At 40.1% G+C, this 14,375-nt stretch overlaps 1 protein-coding gene across 3 annotated transcripts in view; it reads left to right on the top strand.

Moving 5' to 3' along the window:
• The window catches only part of LOC137291831 (very long chain fatty acid elongase 4-like), a 139,706-nt gene extending 129,969 nt beyond the window's left edge, over nucleotides 1–9,737 (top strand). For all 3 annotated transcript variants that reach the window (XM_067823371.1, XM_067823370.1, XM_067823372.1), the window contains exons 2-8: nucleotides 583–661; nucleotides 1,482–1,669; nucleotides 3,757–3,840; nucleotides 4,138–4,194; nucleotides 4,838–4,952; nucleotides 5,936–6,063; nucleotides 6,450–9,737. In XM_067823371.1, the coding sequence (XP_067679472.1) occupies nucleotides 598–661; nucleotides 1,482–1,669; nucleotides 3,757–3,840; nucleotides 4,138–4,194; nucleotides 4,838–4,952; nucleotides 5,936–6,063; nucleotides 6,450–6,632 (819 nt within the window). In that variant the 5' untranslated portion in view covers nucleotides 583–597 and the 3' untranslated portion in view covers nucleotides 6,633–9,737. The remainder of the gene's footprint in view (nucleotides 1–582; nucleotides 662–1,481; nucleotides 1,670–3,756; nucleotides 3,841–4,137; nucleotides 4,195–4,837; nucleotides 4,953–5,935; nucleotides 6,064–6,449) is intronic.
• The last annotated feature ends 4,638 nt before the right edge of the window (nucleotides 9,738–14,375 follow it).

The following is a 14,375-nucleotide window of genomic DNA, read 5'->3' as shown; positions in this document are numbered from 1 at the left end:
GACCCATCCGTGGCTTTTACAATTGTCATTAGCTCTACAATCCGTCACATCAATCCCATGAGTGCCGGTTTAGACAGCTTCCACTGTAAGTAATAATACACGTTTGGTCTATTAACATGACATGATCTCTCGAAAAGATGGTATTCAAACCATATATTAGTATAAAACTAATATCGATACACTATATAACACATGATGAAATTAGACTTGCAAAGCAGATTCAAAGTCACTTGCACAATGTATATATTGGACTGCAGATGACAAATGACTGATTTTGGGAAACATGCTCTTATCTAGACATGGTAAACACAGGGATGATTTTAGTTATGTTACTATGCTTCATCCTAAGTTGGGTTAGAAGCTATCCTACATGTCCCGAAAATCGTTGTGCAGAGTTTTGTCCCTTGGGCAAACCAGGAACCTATGATTGTACGTAAGAAATCCAAGGCTTTACTCCAACAATAAGTTGACTCAGTATTATATAGCTGTCATCGTGTTAAAAGCGGCTTTAAACCTCACTCACTCACTCACTCACTCACTTGTGTAATCATTTGTTCACGGGTACCCATTTTCAATTTTCAGCATAAAAGGAACACCATGAATAATTCTACCAAGTTTTTCGATGTTGCATACCAAGAACTTTCTTTTTTCCCAGAGGCCGGTGAGTACTTACAAGAAACCGCTTTATTTTACAGTCACTTTTACTCAGGACTCGTTTATATGTATGTACTTTAAATTAGTCATGTACCGTAACGCGTGTTTATCGCCTCAAGGAGGTATTCTAAGCCCCTTGGTTTTTTTTCACTATTTTATGGGTGAATTGTCAAAAAAAGTTGTCTGTGATGGTAAATATGGCAATCTATAATTTACCTTCATGAATTATTCATGAATTTCATTTTGTGTTGTTTTTATTCACATCAGCATTTCAGTCTCAGCCACTTGTCCTTGAGTCATCTTAATTTTTCTTTTAACCTGAAAAAGACCAGTACTGTATACATACAGGTTATGCGTGTCTTGGCAATACACACAGGTAGCAAGGATAATAAGAACAGTTTATAAAAAGTGACTTGTACCAGTGTATTTAGATTAAATTAGGTAACTGTTATGCTGGGATAAGAAATGAATTTGCAACCACACGGCCCTTGCCATTTTTCTAATGTTATAAATTTGTGCAGGAAAACGAAAAAAACATTAACTTATTTTCAAAGATAAGATGTCTAGGATACCCAACACAGATGTGTTTAATACGAATATTGTTTATTGATTGTTTTCAATTTTTTATTCATTTTTCTTAAATTAAAACTCCGAAGATGTATTCTTTCAGCAGTAAGCGGTGCAACTGTGCCATTCTTATATAATATCTCTTACTAAAGCCATTTTCAGTTAAAAAATCAGACGTGTAATTAAAAAGCTGAGAAGTTTAGTTTCTTTTGCCATCAGTATAGCCATTCTCTGAAGACGCTGGTATGTTCTGACTGTAGATCCCCGCACGGATGAATGGCTACTGATGGACAGTCCAGGCACCGTGCTGGCCATCTGTGGAATGTACTTCCTGGTTGCGTGGAAAGGACCGCGGTGGATGGAACATCGAAAACCTTTTGAGTTCCCACGTCTCCTCTTCTGGTACAACATCTTCCTGGTCCTTCTGTCATTCTTCATCAGCTATGAGGTGAGTGAGATCAAAGAGATTCTTTCACCAACTATACGAACGAGGCCTGCATAGTTATTCCCCGATCCAGTGCAAGGTGAACCTCGTCCAGGGTCCACTTGCACAAAGCGACCTTAGCGCTACGACTGTCTTAAGCCTATGTTGGAGTATGGGAATTACAATCATTGTAGCGCTAAGATCGCTTTGTGCAAGTGGGCACAGTTCTGTCTATATGATTTAGGAGGCGTGTTGTCATGCAAAAAGTGTCTTGTCATAAAAAAGACCCCTCTATAACCGGGAAAGATGTCATGACGTCTCGCGTTTTTTTCTCACTCTTTATTAAAACACACTGAAGACCAAGACTGGTACATATCGGAGTACATATGCCACGTGGTCAGGACGCGTTTGTTACAAAAGAACTGAGTACCATTTCGGTTCATATTCATCTATCTAGCCTTGCTCAAAGGCTGTACTGAATGCTGAGCCCATGGTTGTATAGTTACTGTAATTCTGCCCCTCGAAGAAACCAGCCTAGATAAACAACGGTACTAAGGGAGCCAGTCTGTTATTTATTTTTTTTGAAAGTGTCGTTTGAACTATTAATTTCCACCTTAGAAACGCGTGCAAGTCTATTGTCTACCGCGAGACTAGAGTTATACAGCGTGGTATTACCCAGTCTCGGGGTATGTGTCATCGTTCATATTGATCAAGCACGAGCTGTGCCATACATTTGTCATCAACCGAGATCTGTGTCATGTATGCTTTTTATGGATCATTAGCTGAGTCGCATCCTCTCGTTTGTCACCAGCGAACTGTGTCCGAGTGTTCTAGTTTATGAACGTGGAGCAGTGACAGGAGCCATATTTAACAATCATGGGTTGTGTCATATATACATGTATTTGTTGCCAACAAAGTGTGTCTTACATCCAGTTATTTATCACTTGCGAGCTGAGTCATACATCATCTTTTTCCGTATATCACACATTGGCTGAGCCAATCAATGTACCCTGCTTACAAGCAAGAGGCATTTTTGTGGTACTCGCTGGAAATGCCGAACTGTTTGAATTCGTTTGGCACTTTGTGCTGGTAGAGTTTGAGCTGCCTAAATTCGGTACTCCTTATAATGATCTAATACCCGTGCTTCAAACAGTTCAAACTTGACGGCATGATGTTTGGTAAGATAAATACGTTGTTCATTGGTCCTTCGGGGTTCATGGGTTGACTTACCCTCTCAGCTTCAGGGGACATAAACAAACATCATTGTCACATGTCCCCCTGTGTTATGTGTTTTCTTATTTATCAGTCTCGAGCTGTGTCAAACATTCTCTTAGGTATCAACGAAGTGCGTCAGATATTCTCTCAGTTATGAACCATGAACTGTCACACAGTATTTCATTTATCAATGAGCTGCGTCAGAATTCTCTCAGTCATCACCCACAAGCTGTGTCATACTTTCTTTCATGTATCAACCACTAGCTGTGTCAAACATTCTCTCCGTTATCAACCACGAGCTGTATCAAACATTCTCACAGTCATCAACCACTAGCTGTGTCAAACATTCTCTCCGTTATCAACTACTAGCTGTGTCAAACATTCTCTCCGTTATCAACCACTAGCTGTGTCAAACATTCTCACAGTCATCAACCACTAGCTGTGTCAAAGATTCTCTCAGTTATCAACTACTAGCTGTGTCAAACATTCACTCAGTTATCAACTACTAGCTGTGTCAAACATTCACTCAGTTATCAACTACTAGCTGTGTCAAACATTCTCTCAGTTATCAACTACCTTCTGTGTCAAACATTCACTCAGTTGTCAACTACTAGCTTTGTCAACCATTCTCTCAGTTATCAACTATTAGCTGTGTCAAACATTCACTCAGTTGTCAACTACTAGCTGTGCCATGCAGACAGTATCAAAGTATGACTTATTGTCATTCTGACGTACACTGTCATCTCACGCAGGTACAACACAAGGGAGGTATGTGTCAGCCGTCAACATCTTTTACTTATGACTAGCTAAGCGAATCATTAGTTTCTCGTTAGAATATGATTGTGGGTAACCTTCACAGAATATTCTTTACGACTGTACCGTTCTGTGTTCTCCAGTTCTTCGTTGTCGCCTATCAAGACAATTACACGCTGTGGCACTGCCAGCCTGTAGTAACGGGAAATTCACCATTGGCCATGAGGGTGAGTACACACTTATCATCTGTTTGTCTTTTTTTTTATTGTTTAACGCCTCACCAGTCAATAGTCCAGCTATACGGCGGCAGCCTGTAAACAATGGAGTCTGCACTACTGCACTAGACAATCCCGTGATCAACTGCCTGGCAGATCAAAGCAACTGGAGGATCTGACCACCAGATCCCGTTAGTCACCTCTTACGACATGCATGAGTTGCTAAAGACACATTTTAAATCGGAACATACATATCTAACCTTCTAACCTACCCAGTACATACATCCAGGTTGTTTTTTTTCCTTCCAGATGACTAGTACAGCGTGGTGGTATTTTTTCTCCAAGATCATAGAACTACTGGACACTGTGAGTATAGCAGGGGAGGGGGGAGGGGGGCGTGGTTGACGGGATGATAGATATACACTGATCCTTTTTTGTGCTGGTTTCCTGGCGCTTATGAAACATTCGTTTTTTCTGTCTGAGATAGCTCATATCTCTGCTCACACCTCCTTCCCGCTTTGAACTTTATTTTTACTTGTGAAATAACGAAAAGTTTCTGTTTCTCATCAGATGAGATGAATATTTTGTAAAAACAGATGAAGCACTGTATTAAATGTAATTATAATCTGATGAAGTAATGTGTAAAGTCAGATAAAGTGCTGTAAAATTCAGATGAAGAAATGTACGAAATTAGATGAATTGCTGTAAACATCTGATGAAGTATAAATTGAGATGAAATAATTTGTAAACCAGATGAAGGACAGTATAACCTCGGATATAATACTCTGTAAAAATAGATGCAGACTGTACAATCAGATATAGAAATATGTAAAATCAGATGAAGATCTTTAAATATCAGATAAAGAAATGTGCTAAAAACAGATGAAGGATTGTATAATAAGATGAAGAAATTAAAGTCAGTTGACAGACTAAGTACGATCAGATAAAGAACTGTAAAATCAGATAAAGTCGGTATGTATAGAGGATAGTGTACCATCTGATGTTACAGATTATCTTTATCCTGCGGAAGAAGAACAACCAGCTAAGTTTCTTGCACGTGTACCACCATGGCACCATGCCATTCTTCTGCTGGATATCGGCCAGATATGTGCCTGGAGGAGCAAGTAAGTAGCCCTTCTAACCCCAAACAGTAACCGTCTACCCACTGACACCATCTGTTCCACCGCAGCTTATAGCTGCTACTCTTGTCTACCCCCACCCCAAACAGCACCCTCTACCCCCTCACGCCATCTGTTCCAACACAGCCTATCGCTGCAACTCCTATCTATCCCCACCCCAAACAGCACCCTCTACCCCCTCACGCCATCTGTTCCAACACAGCCTATCGCCGCAACTCCTATCTATCCCCACCCCAAACAGCACCCTCTACCCCCTCACGCCATCTGTTCCAACACAGCCTATCGCTGCAACTCCTATCTATCCCCACCCCAAACAGCACCCTCTACCCCCTCACGCCATCTGTTCCAACACAGCCTATCGCCGCAACTCCTATCTATCCCCACCCCAAACAGCACCCTCTACCCCCTCACGCCATCTGTTCCAACACAGCCTATCGCTGCAACTCCTATCTATCCCCACCCCAAACAGTACCCCTCTACCACCTGTTAACCTTTTCCAAGTCTTATGACAGACGTGGGGTTGTAGAAACGATCGGAAGTCTTTTTTAATAGGGAAATCATTCTTTCAGTCTGTTAAGCGATCATTTTCTGTTATTCCCTTACATACTCTTATGGTATAAAGTCAGGGTGCCGTTGTACAAAGCGATCTTATCACTAAGGTGATCGTAAGTCCAATACCGTAACACAGACTTACGGTTGTCGTAGCTAAGGTTGCTGTATACAACGGCACCATGACATTGTCATACGATCGTGACGTCTTTTCGTTGACAAAGCCTTTAATCATTCGTAGCGTTGAGACGATAGAATCGTCCTCTTCTACAAATTCTTATAACAATCTCAGCGACAAGATCGGTGTCAGTCACTGGTTTACAGAGTACACTTATATCACCGTTATATATTTTTGATCCCAAGTAAAATTAAACATCAAAACAATACAAGAGATGTCATACATGTGTGTCATATTTCAGAGTTTATAGCGGGAGGTTTGAACAGCGCCATTCACGTAGTGATGTATTGCTACTATGCACTCTCCGCCATGGGACCACAGATACAGAAGTACCTGTGGTGGAAGAAATATCTTACAAAGTTACAGCTGGTACGTAATGAGTGAGTGGGTTGTGAGTGAGTGAGTGAGTGAGTGAGTGAGTAGTCTTACACTGCCCTCAGCAATATGCCAGCAACTATATGGCAGCGGTTTTTAAATCATCCAGTCTAGCTGGGCCAGACAACCCTGTGGTCGAGATCATGAGCACCAATTTACGTAATTAGGATACGATGACATGTGTCAACCAAGTTGAACCTAACCGCCTGACCTGTTGGTCGATTCTTACGAGAAGCATATTTTACTGAAGACCAGTTCTAATCAGGATCCTCACGGGTTTCTTGTTAAGTGAATACATGCTGAGTGACTTTGTCTTTATGTTTTAAATGCCTGTTTTGTATTGCTTTTCACACTGACCAAATACTTGTTGTGTTTTTCAGCTGCAGTTTTCCTTAGTGATTCTCCATTCATTGCGAGCATTATGTCTCCGGCCATGTTCGTTCCCCAAACTGGTGAATCTGTTCGTCGTTGTCTACACGGGGACCTTTCTGTCCCTGTTTGCCAACTTTTACCGCATGGAGTATCTAAAGAAAAGACAGCGTATCAAGGATCACAAACAATAACAGCATGGCGGCTTGTAATGGCAGCCGTTGATTGGACAATGACATCGAGGCCATCTAATGGTCCGTCTTCAGTCTTTTCGGGTGGTCATCTCTCAGGTGGTGTGTGTGGCAAGCTCCTTCGGAATAGTCACGTGATGATGAGAATATCCGGTGAATCATTGAATCATTTACTACACATTATGTATTCGCATCTGATAATCTGATCAACCATATAATCTACCAGGTGTTACGTTAGCATCACATCTGAATATGTTATTTTGAATCATGTGGCAATTTTCGTTACCATTGCGTAATTGCCTGTTAGATAACGCCAACCATTGTTTGAAATTTAATTTTTCTACACGTTGAAGACCCGCCCTGATATTGCGGCGTATTGTAATCTGACGAGTGTTGTCATTTTTTCAAAGCACTTAACTTATAGTTAATCATTATGAAAAATCTCCAAATTCCAATGTAACCAGTGATACTTCGTCGATGCGAAAATATCTGGTTCTTATGGAATCATTGGAATTCTTGAAGGAAAAATAATATACACTTTAAAATGTCCTTGATCCTGAATGGAGAAATCATGAATCAATACGACTCCGGAAGTGCGATTTCACTGATCTAACGCGCCATGAATAATTGTTTCATTGTAGCTGCGGCGTAAAACAACAGTTACTGATATTTTCTATGTAATAGGCGATGTATATTTTTCTACTTTTGCATAATGACCAATAGATGCGTTAGTCCGACATGCACGTCAAGAACGGCTGGTGAAATACAACCCCAGAACTCACTCCAAACAACACTATGTAGGTTTAGGGTTAAAAGAATTACAAACTTCTTTCTACCAGCTCCATTTTTGCTCATAAGGGATGTTTAGGTAACAGGTTAATTTTTTTAGTCGGTTCCCTAAAATTGTCTGGGACATGTATATCAAAACAGTTTCGCCATATCGCAAAGTGCACGTACGAAAGGCTCAGGGAATATATTTCACGTGGGACACGTGAACCTGTTTATGGGACAGCACACCAACCCTAGCATTGTCACAATGTCGAATCTCGGAAGAGGTCGTTGCAACCATTCGGAATACACAAACGTACACTAAAGTGCACAAGACTGAGTGTACAGGGCGAGTAAATATATCCGCTATCCAGAAAGCGGTTTCTTTGCATACTTGCATCAATCTGCAAACCGGTTTGTGCATTCTGGTTTCGTTCACCTGTGCTAGGCTCTTACGATAAAGGTTACATCTGTCATTTGTACTCCATGTTTGGTTAGTTGCCATGAAAGGCGACTATGCATATCGTAAGAGGCGACTAACGGGATCGGGTGGTCTGGCTCGCTGACCTGGTTGACACATGTCATCGGTTCATACTGTTCATCACTGGATTGTCTGATCCAGACTCGATTATTTACAGAACTCCGTCATATAGGTGGAATACTGCTGAGTATGGCGTAAAACTCACTCACGCATGGTTGGTTAGAGAACATGGCCTAACATTGTATTGTATTGAACATTATGTTCAATAGGACTTCAGCGTTGCTTTGGGTTCACTTGCTATAAGCTAGAGATAGTCACTAAATAAGAATAACAGGCAAGAAGATACCGTAACACGTGATCTGTATACGTGACCAGTAAACAGCTATACCGTAACACGTGATCTGTATACGTGACCGGTAAACAGCTATACCGTAACATGTGATCTGTATACGTGACCGGTAAACAGCTATACCGTAACACGTGATCTGTATACGTAACCGGTAAACAGCTATACCGTAACACGTGATCTGTATACGTCACCAGTAAACAGCTATACCGTAACACGTGATCTGTATACGTCACCAGTAAACAGCTATACCGTAACACGTGATCTGTATACGTGACCGGTAAACGCAAGAACACATCCTCCTGGAATACATCACCGTGACTAAAGTATTTCTCAAAACAAACATTTAATTGAGTTAGCGTTTCCAAAATGTCTCGAAGGCAAGCTTAAGTCTGTTATTTTTGTGATGGATTTGACTAGCTGATACTATCAAATAAGCCAAGAACACAGACTTGATGTGTGCTTGAGAATGAATTTAATGAAAAACGTTTGGAAGGAAGACGTATCCAGACTCGATGAGGCTTTGCCCCTAAGGGTGTTTGATCTTTCCATATGTATGAGATATTAATTTACATATCATGATCATAGCTTTCATGAACACGTTGAAGACAACTGTTTAAGTCTCATGGGACCCCAGGCATTTATTGCTTGCCAACATAATCTCATGATTGTCACTCTTGATACGCTGGTTGCCCGACACACGTCATCGTATCCCATGCTGAAGAGTGCGGCGTGAAACTAACCTCACTCACTCTTCCCAGACTCAATTATTTTCAGACCGCCGCCATACAGCTGGAATATTGATGAGTGCGGCGTAAAACTAAACTGTCTAACCCATTTGGATGCCCATCTCGATGGAGGAGGCTGGTGCCCAGTTTATCAGTTATTGGTTTGTTAGGTCAGGATTCTATTATTTACAAACTTTTTTGATAGTTGGTCACTTTACAAACAGTCCGAGAATTATATTTGATTATCAAGGATTTGAATGTGTGTCCCCGAAACGATACACCGACCTTTACCCAGGTCTGTGATCACTTAACTTTACGTCACTGCCATAAACTGATTTGCATATCACATGACGGGTAACACGGGGTGGTCACGTGATAATACTTTTTTCTGTTAATATCTTAATGCGCTTTGATTATCAATAATTTCTTGATTTAATTCCTCCGCTGGCATTAGTTTACAAGATTCCATATGCTTAATATTTCAGAGCTTTATTTACCTCCATACATATCTATATTTATATTCTTACATTAATTTGATCATGTTTATTTATGTTTTTTAGCAAATATATTTCGAATTATTTTCCTGTTTCTTATGCCATTTTACTTTTCCTGCTGTAACGTGTGTCTGTCAGCCGTTGGAATAAATTCATGATATGTATGAATATGTGTCAGTTGTCGTGGTCTGATGGGTAGAGAGCCTACCAGGAGACAGGAAAGTCAGTGAAAAAAAAATACAAAAAAAACAAAACAAAAAAACCAAGTGTTTGCCAATAACACGGCAGTGCCCCCGCCGCTAAAGAAGAATGAAATTTTTGTAACATGTCTCTTACTTTGTATTTTTGGATCACATGCAAGATGCCTGAAATGACTGGTGCCTGCGTTGACGTAAGTTTGAAAAGTGATCTAAGTGTCGTGGTGACCTTGAAGATAAGGTCAAGGACACCCAAGTCGATTGATGTCAGCACAATCCCCCAATGTAATCTATTAAGCAGTCACCAGATTTGAAGACGGTCATTAGGTACCATGATACATGAGATGTCGCGTTATCAAAACTTTGAAAAGTGGTCAAAGCGTCGAGGTGACCTTGAAAATACATTGTCACCAAATCGGTTGGTGTCTGCTTAATCCACCTATGTAGTCTGTCACCAAATTTGAAGACACTGGTTACAACGGTTCATGAAATATCGCGTAACAAGAATCGGGACGTACGTTCAGACGGACGGACGTACGGACGCTGCTGAATACATAGACCCCCGTTCCGCGTTGCAGCGGGGAACAACAAAAGAATTGCCCGTTCGCTGAAAATGTTCACGTTCGACAAAACACAAACAGGTAAAAAGTAATCGACCATGTTGCAACCTTCCGACCTCCTGAACCTCAGGTCACCTATAGCGGGGATGTATCTAGTCTTTGGTCAATATTCGGCCACATGTCTGCAGCAAATATAAACAACTAGAATTTAATAACCCAACAACATCGTTAATGTAAAACAGTATTCTTATCCCGACTTACCCTTCCTGTATTGTACTTTCCTTTCTGTCTATGCCTTTCTATGCTAAAACCCTAAACTAAGCAAGTCGAGACTTCTTCAAGTTCACCCTTCTGAATTTCCCATCTCCCTGGGGTTCCTTTTCGGTTTAAATGGAATTGTTAGTCTCTGTCAAAATTGTGTGTAATCAGAGACTGGGCATCAGTTATTCTGAATGGATCGAGAATAGTAGCGTTCATAAAGTGAATAAACGCTGAGGGTGGAGACCAACCTTGTATTGAGTGAAGTTTCGTTTTACGCCGCACCCAGCAATATTCCAGCTATATGGTGATGTTCTTCAAATAATCGAATCTGGACCAGACAATCCAGTGACAGACAGCATAAGCGTCGATCTGTGCAACTGGGATACGATAACGTGTCAACAAAGTCAGCGAGTCTGACCAGCCGGCCCCGTTTATCGCATGGCTAACTGAAGGCCAATTCTACCCCGGGTCTTCACCGGTCTGTCGACTTCGGAATTTTCTTTATCTTCTTGATAAAGATGAAGAAAACGGCATGAGAGGATAATAATTACATTCGTCCATCAATACCACGTAACATGTGTAAGATCACGTGCGCACGTAGTCACGTACGCAAACGCGCAATGGGTGTAAGTTTCTTTCATATCTAGAGCGGAAGGAGATGCACGAAAGATTCATTTCAAGTTTCAAACAAACGTGTTCATACTAACTATACTCGGCTCACAGAAATAACTCAGTTGGCATACCTGAATCTCTCTTTAAACTATTTCAAATTTATTTAGTTATATTTTTTTTAAGACAAAAAATTCTAAATATTTTGAGCACGTCGAGTTGTTTTCGTACAGTATTGTTTAACTTATCCATTAGTTGTTTTGCGAATGAGAGCAAGTTGTAATTATCGTAAAGTCGTTATGTAAAGATCGTATGTTACCAGATAACGCGAAGCGCACCTATATATCTCAAGCTCACTTTTATCAGCTGACTTCTCGTTCGGATTCCGGTTTAGGTTGGGTCACTATCACCCCATGCCTTTCGTACGAGGACTCTAACTGGACCAGGTTATGTGGCTTTTATCAACTGATTCCGGTTTAGGTTGGGTCACTATCACCCCATGCTTGTCGTACGAGGTAACTTAGTGGACAGGGTTCGATGACTTGATTATTACGTGTCATCGGACCACCTCGATGGCGTGAGGCGTTCTTTCAAATTATCAATCTCTTGTTCGTCAAGATAAATAAAAATTATTAATTAATTATAGATTCACTTCCCTCTTTTACTGAAACCACTTCCGGATACAACTTGCGTAACAAATCAGAGTTGGTTATTCCTAAATTTCGCATCTCAATTCTCAAAAAGTCATTTATTCATGATTCTGCAAGTTAATGGAATGCTCTTTCTTCTGTAAGAAAATTTACAAAATCATTATCATTGTTTAAATCAAATTTATCTGAAAAAAGGACAAATTTCCAAAATATTTTGTATTTGGTGAAAGAAGACAAATATACTACTGATAAACACATATACTGGTAAACACATATAAGATGATCCACGACCTGACAAATGACCCCAATTTGCATACTTGGGAACGCCCCACAGAACGATCCACTTGAAACAAGAGGGAGACAGGTTGTCTGATAAATATCGAGAAGTTCATTTTCCCCGTGCGTTTCACGCATGAATTGTTATAGCACACTCGATTTGGGAACAGGTACAATCCCAACGAATTGAATCAAGACAATATACTGAGCAAATATGTTTAGGATCACCGATCCATTTCACGAAGCAAATGACATTTCCCTGAGTTTTTTTTCGTTGTTGAATATCTAAAATGCTTGTTAATGTCCCAATCATCTATTTGTCTTCGTCTTAACTAAAGGTTAATAGGCGTGGCATATCAGTATCTCATGCCAGAAATTGCAGTCTTATCACTCGAAGGAATATGCGGTGTTGTTTTATTGGGTAAAGTTGACTTTTCGTCTGCTAAATATTAAATAGATAATAACTACATATAGTTAATTGTGTTTCATTTAACTTTTTAATATGTTAAAAGTTATCTGTTACTGAATGGTGGTGGCTAAATCAGAGTAGCAAGGGGCAAATATTTTTATCCCATAATTTTGTTCCTATTTCTCTGTACAGGCTGATTTTCGTCCATAATTCCGCTGGTGATCGACCGTGAATACATGTCTTGGAAATTTATATAACCGGTTCCAGAAAAATGGTTAGTATTCAAACAATATTTCCAAATTTCTGTCATATTTTTATTATCGTCACCAAAATTGTGTACAGAAAACTGAAAATACCTTTTGACATTGATAAGTCAGTGAGAAATATCTTTGTACACAAATTTGTCGGTTTGGGGATTACTCAGTACCAGACTCAGTAGATATATCAGTGACTAAAAAAATATAAAATACAGACAACTCACCAAAGATTACTCTTTTTTATGACAAAGTATGGGAACAGTAAAAACCTGATATAGTATGTGTCAATTATTATACAAGACACAACAATGCTGGAAAATTAGGCGGACTTACTGATTTTTGCTTTAATTATCACTCTCTGAATCAGTCTCGGTGTCTGAATCACTTGCAAGTCCTAAGTCAATCACTAGTCTGTCAATTTCCCTTTCTACTGCGATATCGTGTTGCCAGTAACCATCTTCAATTGTTTTAACATGTTTACAACATTCCGACCATTCTTTTGCACCGATTGCAGACATCCTTTCATTTATGGCAACTCTTAAGGAACATTTTGTGAACTGCAAGTTTTGAAGCGACATAATTTTTCACATTTGCCCAAATTAACTCAATCGGGTTTAGTTCTGCGTGGTATGGAGGGAGACGTAGGACATCATGACCATGTTGCTTCAACATCGTGACTACTCTGTAGACAGGGCCCGATTTGTTGGATTTTGCAAGAAACAATAGTTCGGCTTTAAGCATTTTCTCATCAAATGAGATATTGTGCCTTTGTAGCCACGCTTTTATGTCATCTTTTCTATTGGCGGTTGTCGGACATTTGTCAACTGGCTTGCTATGATATGGTACATTATCCATAACGATGACAGAGTGCAGTGGAAGGTTTGGGATCAACTTTTCCTGGAGCCATTTGGAAAAATTATCAAAGTTCATTTCGTCATGATAGTCTGCTGATTTGAGTTTGGAATCAAAAACAAGCAAAGCATTTGGAACAAAACCGTTTTCACCCCCTGCATGAACCACAATAAGCCGAGGTCCGGTGCCACCCTCAAGTTGCCAACACTTTGGGACAATGTGGTGTACATGCAACCATGTTTCATCGATAAAGATGAGTGTTCGATTTTCTTCTCTGTATTTCTTTATTGCACGCAAGTATTGCAAACGCTTGGAAACAATGTCTTTACGTTCCATTAAAAGTTTACGGTTTGACTGCGTTTTTCGCCACCTAAACCCCATGATTTTTTCGAAAACTTTCCTTAGAACCCTTGTAGTTCAACTGGCACTTTGCCATATCATACATCGTATCCAGAGTGGGTAGTTGGTTTTTTACGCCATATAAACTTTGTACAAATTGACGGACTGCACACCGGTCGAAATCATCAAGTTTGTAACTGCAAGTTTTGGGTTTGGGCAACTTGGTGGGACTGATAAATGTAGCTCCACTCGCACTCCTACCACCTTCTGCCTTAATGCGCTTTAAAGTTGTCGTTGAGAGTCCAGTAGCAAGGCTACTTTGTAAAAGAGAATCTGCTTTGGATGCACAATTTTTGTCCATACACATGATAACATTGTATACTATCTCCCTTGCCTGAGAATGAACTATTTGCCCACGTTTTCCTAACTTGGACATTTTTTACTACAACTGAAATCTGTTTAACAGTATTGAGACAGGTGTAAAACAGTAGCGAGACTGGTGTTACACAGTAGCGAGAC

The sequence above is a fragment of the Haliotis asinina genome, chromosome 7 (assembly GCF_037392515.1).
Source record: "Haliotis asinina isolate JCU_RB_2024 chromosome 7, JCU_Hal_asi_v2, whole genome shotgun sequence".
Classification (NCBI taxonomy): Eukaryota; Metazoa; Mollusca; class Gastropoda; order Lepetellida; family Haliotidae; genus Haliotis; species Haliotis asinina.
This window is presented reverse-complemented; position numbering and strand designations above follow the sequence as displayed.